Source organism: Oryx dammah, unplaced genomic scaffold, assembly GCF_014754425.2.
Source record: "Oryx dammah isolate SB20612 unplaced genomic scaffold, SCBI_Odam_1.1 HiC_scaffold_26, whole genome shotgun sequence".
NCBI classification, from domain to species: Eukaryota; Metazoa; Chordata; class Mammalia; order Artiodactyla; family Bovidae; genus Oryx; species Oryx dammah.
Genome location: NW_024070210.1, coordinates 65196993 through 65217229, shown reverse-complemented (window position 1 = coordinate 65217229; position 20237 = coordinate 65196993). Strand labels below are relative to the sequence as shown.

At 53.8% G+C, this 20237-nt stretch overlaps 1 protein-coding gene across 1 annotated transcript in view; it reads right to left on the bottom strand.

The window, feature by feature from the left end:
- Positions 1 to 20237, bottom strand: part of SPTBN5 (spectrin beta, non-erythrocytic 5) — a 49884-nt gene that overhangs the window by 27611 nt on the left and 2036 nt on the right. The window contains exons 4-20 of the mRNA XM_040226891.1: positions 16034 to 16191; positions 15282 to 15510; positions 13835 to 14466; positions 11985 to 12123; positions 11637 to 11869; positions 11242 to 11395; positions 10954 to 11154; positions 10664 to 10870; positions 8128 to 8328; positions 7308 to 7460; positions 4225 to 4355; positions 3740 to 3979; positions 3177 to 3452; positions 1897 to 2137; positions 1613 to 1752; positions 1334 to 1433; positions 449 to 619 (exon numbers count right to left, since the gene is read on the bottom strand). Coding sequence (XP_040082825.1) covers positions 449 to 619; positions 1334 to 1433; positions 1613 to 1752; positions 1897 to 2137; positions 3177 to 3452; positions 3740 to 3979; positions 4225 to 4355; positions 7308 to 7460; positions 8128 to 8328; positions 10664 to 10870; positions 10954 to 11154; positions 11242 to 11395; positions 11637 to 11869; positions 11985 to 12123; positions 13835 to 14466; positions 15282 to 15510; positions 16034 to 16191 — 3606 coding nt within the window. The remainder of the gene's footprint in view (positions 1 to 448; positions 620 to 1333; positions 1434 to 1612; positions 1753 to 1896; positions 2138 to 3176; positions 3453 to 3739; positions 3980 to 4224; positions 4356 to 7307; positions 7461 to 8127; positions 8329 to 10663; positions 10871 to 10953; positions 11155 to 11241; positions 11396 to 11636; positions 11870 to 11984; positions 12124 to 13834; positions 14467 to 15281; positions 15511 to 16033; positions 16192 to 20237) is intronic.

The following is a 20237-nucleotide window of genomic DNA, read 5'->3' as shown; positions in this document are numbered from 1 at the left end:
ACTGGGAGTGGCCGTGGTGGGCTGGGTCCGGGGGCAGCAGTGGGAGTGACTGGTTGCAAGCTGCATTCCACAGGCCGCAAGGGCGCCTCCAGCTGTTCACGTGGCCCCAGATCTGTGGGCACTGGCAGGAGGGCTTTCCTCTGATGCCTGGAAATAGTGTGGGGTGAGCAGGCACTGGACAGCTGGTGGGAGGACTTTGTCCAGGCAGAGGCGGCAGGCTCGGGGGCTGCCTCTTAGACTTGAGGGGAAGGGACGAGAAAAGCTCTCTGAGTTGGTGTGTGTGCTAAGACCGGGGTTGCCCGCTGAGTGAAGGAGGAAGCTAGGGGATGCTAATGCTCTGGAGAGTGAGATCCATTCTTCCTGCAGTGACTGTGCTCCAGGAGAACGTGTTGTGCAGTGGAAACATGAAGCCGAGCAGGCCCCGCACCCTGGGCCCAGCGTCCCTCACCTGCTGCAGGCCCTCCACATGCCCCTGGGTGGCTGCCAGCTCACGCATGGCTGCTTCGTGCCGCCTGAGTTTCCTCAGGATGTTGCTGGGCTCTCGGGATGGCTCGTCCACCAATATCCGCCCCTTCTCCTCCATCCACAGCATCACCTCCACCACGTCCTGCTTCCATTCCTGCCCGGGAACCAAGGGAGGGTGGTTATTACAAAGCGTGGTGAGGGCTGGTATGAGGACCTCATGGAAGAGGGGTCTGAGGGTGCCCTGAGGGGAAGAGCAGGTTGAGGAGCCAATCCTAGGGTGCAGGAGAGGTGGGGGGCAGGGGTTATTGCTCCCAAGTGGGAACAAGGAAACAGAGATGGGGAGAACAATGTCTCAGGGAAAGCCTGGAGAAAGAAGCCTGGAGAATCAGGGTCTGGCCTCACAGCGCCCAGTGCCCAGGTGCCCCCTGACCCAGCACATCAGATCATGGATGGCCCTCTGTGTCTAGGAGGCCTGTGGACTAGCCCAGCTTTGAGACCCCATCATGGGCAGAACAGACATCCAACAGAGTCCAGCTCTGCAGCTGGAGCCATGGTCCATGCAAGAGCCGGGAGCATGGCCAGAAACGCTGGGGCTGGGGAGCAGCTGGCCGAGGCAGGGGCCCAGGCTTTGGGTCCAGCCCTGTCTCTGAGCCAAGTGGCCTAAGCCTTGGTTTTCCTCAACTGGAAAAATCAGAGTCATAATCCCCATCTCACAAAAGGTGCTGGGAGGGTCAGTAACAGGTGGGAAAGTGCTTTGTAAACTGCAGTGCCCCACACAGCACAGCTGTAGTTCAGCAGCGGACTTTGAGGCATTCCTCCCAGAAGGGTCTTGTGAGCTGGGGCGGGGGACGGGGAGCCGACCCCTCACCTGGAGCTGGAGGGAGGCCAGCAGCTGCCTCCTTCTCTGCTCACTCCTCTCCTGGACCCTGGTCCACCGCTCCTGGATGCTCTGCAGCTGTTCTCTGACCCTGCAGGTCAGGTGGAGTCAGGGAGGGTAGGTGGAGGCTCCAATCTACCTGAGGCCCACCACAAAGGTCAGACCCACCACAGCCCAGGGTTCACCCTGCTGTCCCCTCACTCCCTGGGCACTCTCCCAGCCTCAGGGTAATGGGCTGCGCAGGCCCTGTCCAGACAGGCCCAGGCTTACTTGTGTGCAGCGGGGTGTCGGCTCCGAGCCAGCTTCTCGCCACGTGCCTGTAGACCCTCTGCTCTAGAGCCAAGGGCATCCAGCAGCCACCCACACTCCTGGAGCTGCTGCACCAGGCTCTGGGCCTCCACCACGCCCTCCTGGAGACACAGAGACTGGGGTCAGGCTGAGAGGAGGGGAGTGGTCAGCACCATCTCACCCACTGCCAACCCAGGGGCCAGCCTGCTTCAGGCTCCTACTTCCTGGGGAAGGCACATCCCAGCTGCACACCCCTAGCTCCATACCTGGAGGCCATCCAGCTGTAGGAAGGCCTCATGGTTGGCACAGGAGGCAGTGAAACCATCCACGTCTCGACCAAACTTCTGCAATTCCAGCCCCTCCTGCAGTTGCTGCTGTCTTTGCTCCCAGGCAGCCTTTAACTCCTGGCCTTGGTGGCCCAGGAGCCTCAGGGCACTAGCCACCTCTCGGAAGTCTGGGGAACCTGAGGCTGCCATGGGCTGGCCCTGAGTCTCCAGCTGCTGCAGCCTGTCCAGGACGACAGGCAGAGGATCAAACCCTGTCTGCTCCCTGGGCCAACCTTCCTCCCCTCTGGCCTCCACGGTTCATTCATCTGGGAGCTGAGGTGAGGGTAACTGGCAGGAGTCTGAAGTGGGTAAGCCTCAGGGGTCCACTCATCCTGTTGAATAGCTATGCCCTGGTGAGACAGCAAACAACAAGCCCAGCCCAGGACTTGGGACTCACTAGTTCCCGTGCTCCCTGCATGTCACATCTTGCTCCAGCTGGCCATGCTGATGGCGATGCCCAGGCCAGCGGATGGCTGGGCAGCGCACCCAGAAGAGATCATTCAGACTGCCTACATACCTGACTATGGGGTCACCGCAAGCCTGGGTGAAGCCTGGAGCGATTAGGAAAGGCAGCTACCCCTCTGCCGGGTGTGCCTCCCAGGCTCACAGTTTGAGAACAAGTGACACCTTCGTGTGAGTTAGGAAAAGGCTCTACTTGTCTGAGTTGGTGCAGCCCTCAAGTGGGTGGTGGCATCTAGTTAGCAGGGATGGGCTGGATTTCAGGGTCCACTGGGCCACCTGTTAGGCTCCTTCATATGTGGCCCAGGCTGCAGACTGCACCCACCCCTGCAGGATGAGGGGAGACATCGCCGTACTGAGGAGGGTGTTGTCTTAGTCCTGGGCGGCAAGAGGCTGAGCCATTTTTTTTTGCTCCAGGGGCCTGTGGGGTCTGTGTTACCCAGAATAGGTTAGGTGGCTCGGCCACCCTGACAGAGCAGTGCCCCAGGCTCCCCTGCATGGGGCGTGGCCAGGCCTGGACAGGACAGAACATTCCAGGAGGCTCAGACTCTGTCTGGGGTCCCTCCACAACAAATGCAAGACGTCTGATCAGTCTTTAGTTTCACCCGCCTCTTTGTAAACCTGCCTCAGGTGCCAGGATGGACACCCGCCTGGGCCACGCCTCTGGTGACACGCTGCTCTCCATCTGTCCCTTCCTGGTGCCCTGTCCCCGCAGGCCAGGGCCAGCCTAATGCATGCCCCACCTGCCCTCTCGTCCTGACCTCTCCTGCTGCAGCTGGATCTCCTCCAGCAGCTCCTGGTGCTTCCCCAGCAGCTGCTGGGCTGAGGCCACATCCACCGCCTCCTCCTTGCTGTGGAGCTTGGCCTGGATACTGTCTGCCCATAGCAGCAGCCGCTGGCTCTCCTGCAGGAAGCTCCGGTGGGCCCAGGCCTGGGCCCGCTGGGCCACTTGCTCCTGCACTCGCTCCAGCAGTCCCTGCAGCGTCTCCACGTGTCCTTGCAGGGACGGGCTCTCTGCGGGGCCCATCTCCTCAATCCTGTGGACAGGACCCACCGTCCAGTCAGTGCCCTGCCCCTGGCCCTGGGCCCAGGTGTAGGTTCCCCAGGGCAAGTGGTGGCAACTCTGAACTGCCCCCTCACCCTCAATGGAGGGGCAGCGAGCATGAGTGGCTCTCTCGTTCACCATGAGCACGTGCTCACACTGTTTCCCAATCTGTGCCCTGCCCTTCTGATGGCATACTCCTCCCATCCTCCCACCTCAGTTTCTGTCCTCCCCATTCCAGAGCCCTGCTCAGGGCTTTGCTCTTCTGAATCCCGGCCATACTTGCTAGCCGCCCTTTGCAGGTGGCGAATGTCTTTCTCCAGCACCAGCATCTTCTGCTGGCCCACTCGCAGAACATGGTGGCCATCCTCTGAGTTCCCCAGCTCCAGGGTTTCTAGCTGGAGTATCAGGTTTTGCAGCTGGACCCGAGTGGATCCACACTCCTGCAGAAAACTGCACACGTGCGTTGTGCACACCAGCTGCGTTTCCTTCTCTTTCTTCAGGACCTCCAGCTGCTCCCACCTGGGCCGAGGGAACAGGGTTGTCTCAGGGATGTCATGTCACAGGGACACCTCTCCATCCATCCTGGGGCCTTAGTCAAGGCTTGTGTGACAAGAGCTGGCCGGCCGGCCATCCCATTCCCTCTCTTCCCATTCCTGACACCTCTAGTCTTTCTTACTGGCATCTCAGGAGTCAGGTAAGCAGGTACTCAGGCCTGGGCACTAGCCAGCCTTCTCCACTCAGCAGCACTCTCTCTTCATTCTTACCTCTGGCTCAGTTCCTCCTGCTGTAGCTGGATTTGGGGGGAATCTCCAGGATACCTCTGCTTCAGCTGCTCCGCGGAGCTGTTAACCTCAGTCCAGAGGCCTCTTCCCACAGCCAGGGCAGTGAGGAAGTTCTGGGGAAAGGAGATTCCAGGCCTGGAGGGGGCCTTTTCTCTTCCTACAGTCCCCTTAATACTAGGAATGACCTCAGATATGCACTGCTACAGAGATGTTTGAGCCCCATCCCTCTGGGGCTCACAGGGGTCTGTGTCCTTAAAGGGCTCGGAGAGCTCTTTAAAAATTCAAGACAAGACATCCAAATTGGAAAGGAAGAAGTCAAACTGTCACTATTTGCAGATGACAAGATTTTATATATAGAAAACCCTAAAGAATCCACGTGGTAATGCAGGAGACATGAGTTCAGTCCCTGCTTGGGGAAGATCCCATAGGCCAATGGGGCAACTAAGCCCATGTGCCACAACTACTGAGCCTGTTCTCGAGAGTCCAGGAGCCACAGCTGAGCCCACAAGCACAACTGCTGAAGCCCACGTGCCCTGGAGCCCACACTCGGTAACAAAAGAGAAGGCTCTGTAATGAGAAGCCTGGATACCACAACTAGAGTAGCTCTCACCTGCCATCACTAGAGAAGAGCCTGAGCAGCAGCAAAGGCCCAGCACAGCCAAAAGTAAATAAATAAAAATTTAAAAAGATTCCACCAAAAAACTGTTAGAATAAATGAATTCAGTAAGGTTGTAGGATACAAAAATCAATATACAGAAATATGTTCAATTTCTATACACTAATAAGGAACTATCAGAAAGAGAAATGAAGAATCTCATTTGCAATTGCATCCCAAAGAATAAAATACCTAGGAATAAATTTTTTAATTTTATTCTTTGGGAATGCAATTGAAAATGGGACTGTTCTCTTCATTTCTCTTTCTGATAGTTCCTTATTAATGTATAGAAATTAAATTTGCAATTACACTCCAGAGAATAAAACATTTAGGAATAAATTTTGGGCTTCCCAGGTGGCGCTAGTGGTAAAGAACCCACTTGCAATGTAGGAGACATAAGAGATGTGGATTTGACCCCTGGGTTGGAAAGATCCCCTGGAGAAGGAAATACTGGATCCCCACTCCAGTATCCTTGCCCAGAGAATCCCATGACAGAGGAGTCTGGTGGGCTACAGTCCACGGGGTTGTAAAGAGTCAGATATGACGGAAGCAACTTAGCACAGCACAACAATAAATTTAACCAAGGAGGTGAAAGATCTGTTCATTGAAAACTATAAGACATTGATGAAAAAAATCAAAGAAGACACAAAAAAACAGAAAGATATTTTGTGCTTAAGGACTGGAAGACTAAAATTTGTATGGGACAATAAAAGATCTCGAACAAACAAAGCAATCTTGAGAAAGAACAAAGTTGGAGGCAATATGTGCCTTGATTTCAAACTCTTTAACAAAGGCACAGTAAATCAAAACAGTATGGTACTGGGATAAAAACAGACTATAGATCAATGGAACAGATAGCCCAGAAACAAACCCATGCATATATGGTCAATTAATTTCATGACCAAGGAGTTATAGGTTATAAAGACTACACTGAGGAAAGGCCAGTCTCTTAAAAATAGTGTTGGGGAAACTGGACAGTTGCCCACAAAAGAATGAAACCGGAACACTTTCTAATACTGTACATGAAAATTAGCACAAAACGGATCAAAGACTTGAATGTAAGACCTGAAATCTTAAAGCTCCTAGAAGAAAACATAGTGGGGTAAGCTCCATGACATTGGTCTGGTAATGATTTTTTTTTTTGGATTTGGCACCAAAAGCAAAGTGACAAAAACAAAACAAACAAGTGGCCAAAAGGCTTCTGCCCAGCAAAGGAAACCATCAACAAAATGAAAAGGCAACCTATGGGAGAATGGAAGAAAACATTTGCAAATCATACATCTGATAGAAGGTTAATATCCAAAATGTACAGAGAATGTACACATTTTAATAGCAAAACCCCAAATAATACAATTTTAAAAGGAGCGAACATACAGATGGTCAAGAGTTACATGAAAAGATGCTTATCACCATCATAAGGGAAATGGAAATTAAAACCACTGAGATATCACCTCATATGTGTTAGAAAGGCTATTATCAAAAAGACAATAAATAAACATTGGTGAGGATGTGGAGAAAAGGGAACCCCTGTATACTGCTTGTGTGAATGTAAATTAGTACAGCCACTATGGAAAACAGTATGGATGTTCCTCAAAAAATGGAAAATAGGACTACCACGTGATCCAGCCATTCCACATCTGGGTATTTATCTGAAGAAAATAACACTAACTCCAAAAAGTATATACACCTCCATGTTCATTGCAGCATTATTTACAAAAACCAAGATGTGGGAACAACCTTAGTGTCCATCAGTGGATGAAATAACAAAGAAAACGCCACACACACACACATATATGCACGCACGCACGCATGCGCACACACACGCACGCATGCGCGCACACACACACACGCTCTCAAGCACTATTATTCAGCCTCAAGAAAGAGCTGAAATCTTGCCCTTCAGGATGACATGGATGGGCCTTGACAGCATCGTGCTAAGTGAAATAAGTTAGATGGAGAAATACGAATACCATACGATCCTACTTATATATGTGATTAAAAAAACCCCAAGCTCATAGATTCAGAGAATGGATTGGTGGTTGCCATAGGGAAGGCATGGGGAGTGGGTAAGATGGGTGAAAGGTACACACTTATAGTTATAAAATAAAACTTTTGTTACTGTGCATGCATGCTGGTGGATGTTACTAGAGTTACAGTGTGGTCATTTTGCAATATATGACATCTAATTATACCTGAAAAAATACAGTGTTATATGCTAATTATACCTCAATTAAAAAAAAATTCAAGGCCAAATCCTCCTCTCCCTCCTCCCAGACAGGCCACAGCTGACACGGAGCACTGGGGCACAGGAGTGAATAAGGGAGAGGCAGGAGGAGTGAGGAGGGAGCAGGACAGGAATCACCAGAGCAGCAGGGCCAAGCAGGCAAGACCCCCGTCAGCAGCAAGGTACCTCATACTTGAGCTGCGTGACTTCCAAGTTGTTGGCCTCAGGCTGCAGCGTTTGCAACAGCCTTGTCTGTTTGGTCAGCCAGGACTGCAGCTCCCCACATGAGCCATAGAAGCCAAACAGGGCCACCGCCTCCTCCAGCTGGGCCCTGCGGCGCTGAGAAGCCAGCCCAGAGGCTGGGGTGAGGGCCAGTGCCTGCATTGCGGCACTGAGAGCAGGTCCCCCATCACCTCCCAACCCGCAGGGGCCAAGGCCAGGCCCAGAAACAGTCCCTGTCCCACTGCTGGGCCCTCCACCGTCTGGCAGAGGGCCCGGCAGAGCGTGCTCATTGCTCTTATCCGACTCACACCCTTCGCTCTTGGGTACAATCTGCGCTTCTCCCTGGGTCTGGCCCTGCTACCCGCCCCTTCCTCTGTAGGCTCTCCTCTAACTGCTCCCGGGCCTCCCCGCTGTGCTCCAGGCACCCTGGTCCTCGCTTCTCCACTGGGCCTCTTTCCTGCCTTTGCTCAGGTCCTGCTCAGAACACTCTTCCCCACCATCTCCCCCTGCCATGCTCCTGACTCACCTGCTCTCAGCTTCTCGTTAAGTCTCTGCCTAAATGTCCATCCCTCAGAGATGCCTCCCCTGGTTCCCCGCCCTCACCTGGCCTCCCCTTCATGCTCCCATTGCACCCAGATCCGTCTAATGACTTGCTTCACACCTTTTCTGCCCTGACACAAGCTCCTCGAGGGCAGGGAACGCGTCCTGTCACTGCTCTGTCCCTGGGCTCACAGCCCAGGATCCAGACTAAGGGAGTGAACGTTCCATGAACAAGGAGTGTTACCTCTGCCTGGGCCCGCAGGCCCTCATAGTCCTGGCTCAAGCGGTCTTGTGTCTGGAGGATGGTGTTGGGGTCAAAGCCAGGATCAGGGTCATCTGGGAGGGCCATCTTCTGGGTGCCCCACGGACCAGAGTGGCAGGAAACCTCACGCCAGGCCCCTGGGTTTCTTGGGCCTATCTTTGGAGAGCTCAGGGCAGACACCACCTGTGCCCACAGGACAGAGGTCAGCGTGTCTGGAAGGGCTCCCAGCAAGGAGCAGAAGGCTTGGCAGGGTGGGCCAGCAGCTGTACCTGAGCTTCCTGTCCCATGATGTGCCTGAGGGGCACTGTGGCCCGGCAGCCCCCTGGGGTGTCGGGGTCCGTCTGGCGTAGGGGCTGCCGGGCCTCTCCCGGGAGCTGGGTGAAGTGTGTGCCTGTGGGAACACAGGTTCTCAGGGCCATACCGGCCCTGTGCCTCTTCTTGAGCCAGGAGCTGGCCAGTGGGGATGGGTGGGGGGGATTATTCATGACTCAGTCATGTGCCAGGAGCCCTGCAGGCCAGAGGAGGATAAGGGCCAGAGCTTCCTGAGCTCCTGAAGGCCTTATGCCCACAGACCTAGGATACTTCCCAGGACTGTGCATGGATAAGCAGAATGCTCAGTGTGTGAAATGAATACTATGGGGGCCCAGGGGGTGGAAGACGGCCAGAACAGGCTGGGGCTGTCGGAAAGATTTCAAGGGCAAGGTGAGCCTGGTGAGCATTTGCAGAGGGGGAGGCAAAGTGGCTCTGGTGGCAGGAGCTGGGGCATAGAGGGGTCGCGGGGAGCCCAGGCTGGCCTTCCAGTTGGGGAATCTCTGTCCCTCTGTGTCTCTGGCCCCGGGCAGGGGTCAGACACCACAGCAGCAGCAGCCAGGCTGGCCACTCAGGGGTTGAGGAAAAGGAAGAGGCACAAAGAAAGACTGGGAAGGGAGGGGAACAAAGGAAGACTCAGAATTTCAGGCAGTTTCATATCTTTCCTCCTTAACTTCTTCCCTTCAGTCTTTGGATGCCCCTGAGAGCCACACAGATTGCTGATGCTCTGTTAAGGTGCTCATGTGGGGTCTTGGCCTTATACCTCTGTAGTTGGAGCTTGTCTTGACCTGAGGGCTGCCCCGCAGTGCTAAAATTTCGGTCCCATCCTGAGGTCTCCTGGTGACATCTCCATCCGTTCTGCTCCAGCCTTCTGGGGGCTCCCTCTGTATGGAGGAGGGAAGGCTCTGCTTAGCTGCCAAAGTGACTCCTCACACACAGGAGAGGGGACATCTCTGTACCTCCCCACCACCACTGGGCAAAGCAAGGGTCTGAAAATGCCAGAGATTAGAACTAAGCCTTCTATCAATGCCAAGTCTGGCTGGGCAGTAGAGGCCACAAAAGAAGGATAAGGTGCCTCCCATCATTCATTTAAACAACTCAGACTGGAGAAGGCGGCCACATAGTACAGAAGGAAAGCAATACCAAAAGCAGCATGTGTTCATATAATGCAAGTGCCAGGAGTTACACATTACAGCCACACAGGGAGGGATAGGGATAGGGCTGTCTCAGCCCTGGACAGGAGCTGGGCAACCGCCCCAGCAGGTGTGAGGGCAATAACTTGGCCTCTATGAACCTTGGTTACCTCATCTGTAAAGAGGGGGCTGGACCAGACAACTGCTAACACGTTGTGGTTCTATTTTCAAAAATTGTTGATTATATGGTCCAGGGAATAAATGCAAAGGAAAAGAGATAGCTCAACCTCAGCTAAGTTAGAACCACAGAACTTTCAGACCTGGTAGTCTGGTCTTGGTGATCAGTACCGAATATGCCACCAGGCCCCCTTCCAAGACACAAGGACCTGTGCTGCAGGTCTGCAGGCAGCCGGGACATGGAGCTTCCTTGACATGAGGGTGTGTACATGCTAAGTCGCTTCAGTCGTGGGATGAGGGCAGACAGACCAAATGTGAGTGTAGGACCTAAGGGCTGTGATTTATACATCCTGAGCTACATGTACAGCTTCTTGAAAGAAACTGCGTACCCTCAGAGGCCTGAACCATCCTGCCCAACATGTAGGTATGTGGTTTGTTTTTTTTTTTCATTTTTTAAACTGGAGGCTCAATAAACTAAGGGAGGGGCTTCAGAAAGCAGTCTGGGGTAGTGATTTGGCCACCCAAAGCCTAAAAAGGCCTAGTCAGGAGAGAGAGCCAAATAGGGCTGAAGGGTCAAAGGACACCTTAGGCCCGGTGGTCAAAGTAAAGGGACATTGCTGGAGGAAACTGGTCAATGCCTGGGAACTTGTGGGCGAAGTGAGCAATGCCTAACCACCCTATGATGTCCTCCAACCATGGGCAGACAGTACTCAACTAACTCTGGGCTAGGACAGCAGGGGAGATGCTGCTGAGAAGGAGTGGGCACCTCCAACCCCAGGGGAAGGCACGTCAGGGGCCACAAAGGCCATCTCATTTCCACCCGCTGTGTGGTCAAGGGCGCAATGCACATTTGGGGTCGGGGGCCCATGGGTTTGGGTCCCTGTCCAGTCTCTACGTACCAGGAGTGCTGCCTGGGCTGTGGCCACCTGTGCCTGCTCGTCCAATCGACGCAGCTCGGTCCCGAAGGTGCGCACAGAGCGTTCCAGACGCAGGTGTTGCCGCAGTAGGGCCTCGGTGGCCACCTGGTCCTGTCCAAAGGATGCACTCTCCAGTTTAGACTGCTGCTCCTGAAGCCATGAGTCTGCCTCCGCCACGTCCATGAAGTACTGTGAGGAAGAGGGTAGGCTGGGCACACATAGGCTGACCCTGCACTCCCTGCCCGGCCACCCAGCTCCTGCGGCCCTGCTACCTGCTGGACGAACAGGGCCGCCTGCAGCCTCATGCCCTGCTCATCCATTCGGGCCCAGAGCCGCTGCCACACGCCCTGCACCGCCTCAGCCCGCTCCCAGGGATCCGGCTGCGTCGGGGGCCCGCAGGCTCCCAGTTTGCGTCCCCTCTGCACGAGATCAGCACACACGGTCTGGTGGCGATGGAGCTCAGCTTGCAGGGCCTGGAGGAGCACAGAGGAGGGAGCTGGGTGAGGGAAGGGACAGATGGCAGGGAGAGGGGAAGAGGCAGGATGCGAGGTAGAGGGCACCTTGTGTTTCTGCAGGGCCGCTGCGATCTGGCTGAGATCTGGGCCCGGAGACACATCCTCCACCAGCTGTCCGTGCTCCCTCAACCAGGCTTCCTCCTCCTCACAGCTGTGCAGGAGCTCTGCCTGCTGCAGGGTCTGCTCCAGCAAGGCCCGCCTGAGGGACGGCAAGGGCCACAGAGGGGATCAGGCAGTGATGGAGCTTGGGGAGGGGTTCCCCACCAGGCCCAGATACCTCCCCTTAGATAGGAGCTCTCCTGTCCCTGGATCACTCAACAGAGGAGACTAGGGTCAGGCTAGAGGAAGTCACCAGGCAGCACTGTTTAAACCTGGGCAGGAGGTAATCTGGATTACAGAAAAGTTGTGGAGAGGGTAGAGGAGTTTGGGTGGGCTCTTACCTGGATCTGGCAAGAGACATGAGGCTCTGGTAGAGCTGGGCCAGCGCCCTGGCCTTGGCTTGCAGCGCCTCCACAGCAGCGCCCGTGGAAGAGTCCAGCTTCATCGTCTGGTGGGCCAGATGGCTCACGTGGGCTCCAAGGGCTGAGATCTGGGTCTCCAGCAGGTCATGCCTCTGCAGCAGCCTCTCTACCTCTGTCAGCTTCTGCCCACAGGCCACGGAGCTGACCAGCACCTGGCCAGGGACAGATGAGTGGTCATTAACGTCCCAGAGTGCTGGGTCCCCATGAGTGCCAGGACTGGTGCATGCTGCTGTGTTCCCCCGGGGGGTCCACTGGTCCAGGGCCCACCTGCAGCTCGTTGAGCTGGTCGGAGGCAGTCTCCACCTCCTGCAGCAGGCTCAGCACAGCCTGCACGTCCACTATCTGCTTCCTCTGCCCTTGGAGCTGCTGGAGGAGCCGCTCCCAGCGCTGGGTGATCTCCAGCTGCCTGGGGGATGTGAGAATAAGGGTGGTGTCCACTGGGCCGTGGCAGGGAAGCTTGGGGTCCACAGTTGGTGGTGGGGGGCTTGTCTGTACTGGAGGAACCTGAGTACTGTGGCTGGGGCTGTGAGCATCCTAACCTGGAGTGGTAGGGGCAGTGTCCCTGCCTTTTAGAAACAGGCAGAAAAACTAGGAGAGTCTGGGAGGTTCAGGCCTCCTCTGACCCCCAAGCCTTCCTTCCAGTCCTCATCTCAGGTGACTGCAACTCCATCCTTCCAGTGCCCTGGCCAGGAACTGGATGACTCGCTTTCTCACAACCCACTTCTCATCCATTTGCAAATTCCCTTGGACTCAAAATAAATGCAGAACCCCTCCATTTGTCTTCGCCTCCACTTCTCTATTATTCTAAGTGACTACTGCAGCAGTGTCCTGCCTGTTCTCTCTGCTTCTCCCCTTGTCCTTTCAGTCTACGCCTGTCGTGGCATCCAGAATGATCACTGTAAAATAAAAGTTAGATCAGGTCACTGCTCTGCTCAAGTCCTGCCATGATTTCCTATCTTCTTCTGAGTAAAAACCAAGTCTTTACTGTGTCCTGCAGGGCCCAGCAGGATCTCTGCCACCACCCCTGGCCTCCATACCTCCCTAACCTCAACTACAACTTGTTCACCTGGCTTCCACGTTATTTTTCAAACATGCCAGGCAGGTGCCCCTTTGGGACACTGCCCTAGTATAGTCCGTCATCATATCTGTATGGTTTCTCGCTTCTTTCTCGTCTTTTTTCAGTTCAGTTGCTCAGTCATGTCCGACTGTGTGACCCCACGGACCATGGCACGCCAGGCCTCCCTGTCTATCACCAGCTCCCGGAGTTTACCCAAGCTCATGTCCATTGGGTGGTCTTTGTTCAAAAGTAAACCTCCTCTGACCACTCAGTATAACTCCCTCTGTCCACCTTGGCACCTCATATGCCCCTATTCTGCTTTATTATCTTTTAAAATCCCTGTCTCACAGACTATATATGTTTCTGTTTTCCTTAGTAGTATGCAAGCTCTATGAGGGGAGGGATTTTTATTTGCCCTCTTCACTGCTAAATCTCCAACACCTAGAATAGTACTTAGGACGTAATAGACACTCAATAAATGCTTGGTTTAGTGAATAAATTAATAAGAGGCTATCTAGAAAGAACAGTGCTTTACCAAAGGGGTCAATTACAGAGGTTGGAATTTTAGGCATCAGTGGGAGCTAGATCTTTTTATTTATTTATTTATGCTGCGCCATGCATCTTGCGAGATCTTAGTTCTCTGACTAGGGATCGAATCTGGGCTTTGACAGTAAAAGTACCAAGTCCTAAATACTGGACTGCTAGGGAATTCTCTGGTGGCTCAGACGGTAAAGCATCTGTCTACAATGTGGGAGACCTGGGTTCGATCCCTGGGTCGGGAAGATCCCCTGGAGAAGCACTATTGCCTGTAAAACACCATGGACAGAGGAGCCTGGTAGGCTACAGTCCATGGGGTCTCAAAGAGTTGGACACGACTGAGCGACTTCACTTTCACTTTCTTTCACTTTAGGGAATTCCCAAGAGATGGATCTTTTAAAAGGGAGCCCCAACCCCATAAATCACCCCCACCTCTGTGACCAGGAGCGGGCATCTGCAAAGAGAAGGGCATGGTAGGAAGGGCTTAGCATGTTTTGAAGACTGTCCCATGCCCGGGACTCACCTGCTGGCCACCTCTGTCCCACCGTGGTAGCGCTCCTGCTGGAGGATGTCGGCAATCTCGGCCAGGGCCTGGAAGCGCCCCTCCTGGGGCAGGATACTGGCCTCCAGCATGCCCAGCCTCTGGGAGGCCGCTTCCACCATGGCTGGGCTGACCGGCGGGGCTGCGGCCCGGGCCAGCACCTGCTCCGTGTCTCTCAGGAAGCTCTCCCGGAGGGCTGCCTTACGCTGGAAACGCCGGGCCAGGGTTTCCAACCGCTCTAGCTGTAGGAGCCTCTGCTGCAGGGCCCGGCTCCGTGCGGCCTCTGCCCGCTCCAGGCTTGTCCAGCACCGGGACAGCTCTGCAGGGCCCAGGCCCTCGGGTGGCAAGAAGGGCCTGCGGTTCTGGGCTCGGAGGACTGTCTGCAGCCGAAAGAGCAGGGCTTCCGTGGCCCCTCGCTGCTGCAGTCTCGGTGGCTTCTCCTGGGTTCGGAAGGAGCCAAAGGCCACCAGTAGCTGGCGCGTGGCCGGCAGGTTGTCTGGGAAATCCTGCGCCCCCAGCTGCACCTGCTTCTCTGCAATCCAGCCCAGCAGGTCGGCCACCAGCTCCTCATACTGGGTCTGCAGCGCCTCTGACTCCCACAGCTGAAGCAGGATCTGGTAGAGGGCATGGGAAGGGCTCAGACCAGCACCCGGGGGGCACACCCTGGCTTCCAGTTCCTGGAGGCCTTCCCCTTTTGGGTGCTGAGTGCCAGCCAGGCTTGCCCAGGTACATAGTAGCTCCCGCTCTCAGGTGAAGATTCGCTGAAGTGGGGGTGCTCCCAGCCCCCAGAGAAGCAGGTCTGCTTCCATTCCACACTCAGACCTGGGAGTGGGGCTCCCGTCCTGCCTTCCTCTATCTTATTTTACCCTGTTTGGTCTCAACACTGGAGGTGCTCTTCTTTCCCTCCCCTGAGGCCCCCATACCCCTAAAGCAACTCAGAGCCTTTGGCCTGGATCACCTCCCCTACTCCCAGCTGAGACACCAACCCTGAGAACAGCCCTCCCAGGCCTCAGCCTCTGCCATCGTGCCCAGAGGGTAAGAAAGCCCCCCAGAAACATGGACTCGGCCCAGCAAAGCTGCCCCGTGCTTGTCCTTGCAGAGTCCAGCTCTCTGTGCCTTTTAATCCCATTAGGAGCTTAACAACCTAAGAGCCGAGAGGGAGCGGGAGGGGCAGGGAGAGGCGCTGCTCACCAGCTTCCCTTAATGCCAGGAAGTCTGCTTATGCTCCCTGAGCACTCCCAAGCCCTCTGTTACCCAGAATCAATTGTGTGTTACCCAGGCATCATCATTCCCATTTTACAGATGAAGCACAGTAAGGTTAGATGATGTGGCCAAGGTCACACAGGGAGGAAAGGGCACAAGGTGTGCTGACTCCGGAGCCCATGTTCGCCCCGCCTCTCCTCAACGCCATCTTCCCTCTGTCCCCAACCTTCGCGAGTCTCCTCTGGACGGTCTGCTCCTGGTGCAGGCGGGAGAAGTGGTGGTAGTAGAGGGAGACGTAGGTCATTATGGAGCGCTCGTCAGGCTGTAGGGCTGCCACGTCCTCTGGATCCAGCAGCTGAGCAATGCCCAGCTCCTGCTCAGCTACGTGGAAAGCGCAGCGGAGGTTGTGCAGCGGGCGGTCGGGACGCAGGGAGTTGTAGTCAAGCAGGTCTGGCCTAGGCAGAGAGCAGGCAGAGCTCTTCACCAGAGTCAGGGACTGCTCATCTTTATGTGGACTTGTTAAGAGGGTCATTCCCACCTTGCTGGGCACTAGCTTCCCCCTGATGATGATCTAAGGCCCTGGTTGAAGGAATAGGACTGGGAGAGGGGAGGGTTAATTTTGCTTGGGGCTCAGCCTCCTGGGTAGCGGGGGGAAGATCCAAAAGGGACAGGTGCTTGCCAGAGAGCAGACTGAAAAGAGAATCAGGGACACAGAGAGTAGAGGAAGGCAGGGGTCAAAGGCAAACCTGGCTGGTTCTATGGAAGAGGGGAGGGGTATCACAGACCAGGAGCTCAGAGTCAGTGTCTCTACCTCTGTGCCCAGTGTAAGGGGCCAGAAGGATATGGGATAATGGGTGGGTTGAGGACCCAAGTCCTGGAGCAGTTAGCTCAGCGGGTGGAAGGCCTCTGAGAAGGAAGCAGAGGCCTGCCTCAGGCCAGCCAGGGCTGGAGGTGCTGGGTCCCCTCCCACATGCTCACCTGTGGGCATGGATGAGGGCACTGAAGCCAAGCCCGTCACTCCAGCTGCGGGAGAAGTCCGTGATATTGATGTTGGCATAGCCGGCAGTCTTCCGCTGGCACCAGACCAGCAGAGCTTCCTTGGCAGACAGCAGGGCTGCGCTGACCCCAAACTCCTCCTGGAAGGACAGGACAGTGGTCACCGTTCAGGGCTGGGACGGGATGGGAGGTGGGTAGGCCGCAGAGGCCGCAGGTCGTTGTGAGAGAGGCAGGCTGGGCAAAGTGCAATCCTGCTCCCCCACCTGGAGGCGGTGTGGACGGCCTGCGCTTCAGAGCGTCTGACTGCACTTACTGTTACTTGTGCTGGGCAAGGATTGGGTGTGCGAGAGAAAGATTGTCCTTACAAAGAAGTGGGGCAGTCTGAAAGTTGTCATCTCTGAGCAGCTGGTTTTGAGTCACAGTTGGTGACAACAGCAGTGGTAGCTCCCATTTCTCTCGGCCTTCCTTCCTTTTAAAATATTTACTTATTTGGCTGCACCAGGTCTCAGCTGTAGCACTTGAGATCTTCAGTTATAGCATGTGAACTCTTAGTTGCATCATATGGGATCCAGTTCCCTGACTGGGGATCGAACCCATGACCCTGCATTGGGAGGGCAGAGTCCTAGCCACTGGATCACTAGAGAAATCCCTCGCCAGCCTTTCGGCTGGGCTGGGCATTGTGCTAACCAACCCTAGGCCACACGGAATTGAGTCTGGGCTTCATTAGACCGACTCCAGGTCACCATGGGCTTTCCGCCAGCCAGGCACCAGGCCCGCACCCGTGGCTCTCCACCCGGCACAGCCCCCAGTGGTCTGCACTGTTAGTACTTACATTCTAAGGAAGCATAGCAGGTGCAGTAAGAGGGGTCAGGAAACTGCCTGGGGTTCCCTGGCTATTAGGGGAGGGTCTCTCTTGACCTAGAAACCTCTGACATGCAGAGCCCATCTGTCTGCCTCACAAGGCCTCCCTCACACAAGGGCTTCTTCAGACTGGGAAATGACCATCTACAGCTGGTTTCTGTCTCCTTGATAATCTCTTTTATTCTGCTGCTTTTGGTTTCCACACATTTCCCCTCACTTCTTGCTCCCCCCATCCCTTCCCTCTTTTATTCAGTGCTTCTTTCCCGCCTCCTTCCAGGCTCCACTTCTTTCCCTGCCTTCTGTTCCCTGTCCCTGTCCTGCCCTTGGTGGTCCTCCCCTTCCATCCACCCCCTGCCTTGCCCCTCACACCCTGGAGTCCCCATCTCCGTTTCTTCTCTCCTTTTCTCTCTTCTTCATCACTCAGCTAGAGCCAGACATCCTGGAAGGTGAAGTCAAGTGGGCCTTAGGAAGCATCACTACAAACAAAGCTAGTGGAGGTGATGGAATTCCAGTTGAGCTATTTCAAATCCTGAAAGATGATGCTGTGAAAGTGCTGTACTCAATATGTCAGCAAATTTGGAAAACTCCACAGTGGCCACAGGACTGAAAAAGGTCAGTTTTCATTCCAATCCCAAAGAAAGGCAATGCCAAAGAATGCTCAAACTACCACACAATTGCACTCATCTCACATGCTAGTAAAGTAATGCTCAAAATTCTCTAAGCCAGGCTTCAGCAATACATGAACCATGAACTTCCTGATGTTCAAGCTGGTTTTAGAAAAGGCAGAGGAACCAGAGATCAAATTGCCAACATCCGCTGGATCATGGAAAAAGCAAGAGAGTTCCAGCAAAACATCTACTTCTGCTTTATTGACTATGCCAAAACCTTTGACTGTGTGGATCACAATAAACTATGGAAAATTCTGAAAGAGATGGGAATACCAGACCACCTGACCTGCCTCTTGAGAAATCTGTATGCAGATCAGGAAGCAACAGTTAGAACTGGACATGGAACAACAGACTGGTTCCAAATTGGGAAAGCAGTACATCAAGGCTGTATATTGTCACCCTGCTTATTTAACTTATATGCAGAGCACATCATGAGACATGCTGGACTGGAAGAAACACAAGCTGGAATCAAGATTGCTGGGAGAAATATCAATAACCTCAGATATGCAGATGACACCACCCTTATGGCAGAAAGTGAAGAAGAACTAAAGAGCCTCTTGATGAAAGTGAAAGAGGAGAGTGAAAAGTTGGAGTAAAGCTCAACATTCAGAAAACTAAGATCATGGCATCTGGTCCCGTCACTTCATGGCAAATAGATGGGGAAACAGTGGACACAGTGGCAGACTTTACTTTTTTGGGCTTCAAAATCACTGCAGATGGTGATTGCAGCCCTGAAATTAAAAAATGTTTAATCCTTGGAAGGAAAGTTATGACCAGCCTAGACAGCATATTAAAAAGCAGAGACATTACTTTGTCAACAAAGGTCAGTGTAGTCAAGGCTATGGTTTTTCCAGTGGTCATGTATGAATGTGAGAGTTGGACTATAAAGAAAGCTGAGGGCCAAAGAATTGATGCTTTTAAACTGTGGTGTTGGAGAAGACTCTTGAGAGTCCCTTGGACTGCAAAGAGATACAACCAGTCCATCCTAAAGGAGATCTGTCCTGGATGTTCATTGGAAGGACTAATGCTGAAGCTGAAGCCCCAGTACTTTGGCCACCTGATGCGAAGAGCTGACTCATTTGAAAAGACCCTGATGCTGGGAAAGATTGAGAGCAGGAGAAGGGGACGACAGAGGATGAGATAGTTGGATGGCATCACTGGCTCAATGGACATGAGTCCAGGTAAACTCCGGGAGTTGGTGATGGACAGGGAGGCCTGGCATGCTGCAGTTCATGGGGTTGCAAAGAGCTGGACACGACTGAGTGACTGAACTGAACTCCCTTCTTCCAATCCTTCCACCAATTTCTGTTTATAAACTCAGAATGTCTTGGGAGATTGGGATTGACATATATACGCTCCTATGTATAAAACAGATAACTAATGACAACCTACTGTGCAGCACAAGGAACTCTACTCACTGCTCCGTAGTGACCTAAATAGGAAGGAAATCAAAAAAAGAGGGGATATATGTATACTTATAGCTGCTTCACTGTACAGCATAAAATGATACAATCTTGTAAAGCAACTATACTCCAAAAAAACCCCCCAAAACTCAGAATATCAAAGCACAGCAGGTTATATTCCCTTCCCCATCCTCTGGGCCTGGAGCTTGGATAGAAGGGACTAGTACCCAGCAGCACAAGGGAGGGGTGGGGAAGGAGTTCAGGGCCTGGAGTTGGGCTCTGCCAGAGCCAGGCCAGCCCAGAAACCCTGAGCAGCTGGGTTAGGCTGGCAGACATGAGCCAGGAGTGATTCTAAGGGTGAGCATGTATGGGCATGGGGTTAGGCTGGTCCCAGGCACATCTGAGTTTCGCAGGGAGAAGGGCCTGAGCTGGCTGCAGATGAGACAGCCAGCTGGCCAGTTGGTGGCCAGTCAGGGGACAATGTAGACCTGCTGCCCCCAAGAGAAGGGGTGGCAGGGGCACTTGGAACTGGCCTAGGGGGGTGGGGAGGGGAGCGTGGCTTCCTGGAAGGGCTTGAGGTCAGTTAGAAGTTGATCCATCCACTTATTCACCACATGGGTGCTAGGCCCTGGGGATGCAGGCAGGCAAGGCCCCTGCTTTCCTGGGGGTCACAATCCCATCATGAATGTCAAGGGTCCTCCTGGATTTGAGCCAAATCTGTGGCTTCTTTTCTTTAAGATTTCATGCTCCAAGTTGGCTTTCCTAACCTACTGGGATTGAGTTTTAGGTGAGGTTTTGGAAACCATGAAACTATGAACATTTATATAAGGACTTTTCTGTGTTCTCTCTTCCAGACCCAGTTGTGGAAAATCAGAGAGAGAATTGAGGAAGATGAGGAACCATCTCTTTGGTTTTCAGGATCCTGAGGATTTGGAAACCTTCAGGGCTTGGATTCCTCTGAATGTTTTATTTCTCCCAACAGTACATTAGCGGGTAATGAAAGTTACAGGGTTTCAATGGCAAGTAGAAAACAATACATTAGCAGTGAAAGGCGGGTGGTGGGCAGGCACCTTGGCCCCCTTCACTAGTAAATGACTTGTCCCAGACCCAACCTGAAGCCCATAAATCTATTAACAGTTCTTACTTCAGCATATGACAACCTCTCTGACACTCTGAATCCTCTGCCTGCGATTGAAGAGTGAATAGTAGTTGTGTGGATGCCGAGGATCCGCTGTGGGCATCCTAACGGTCAGG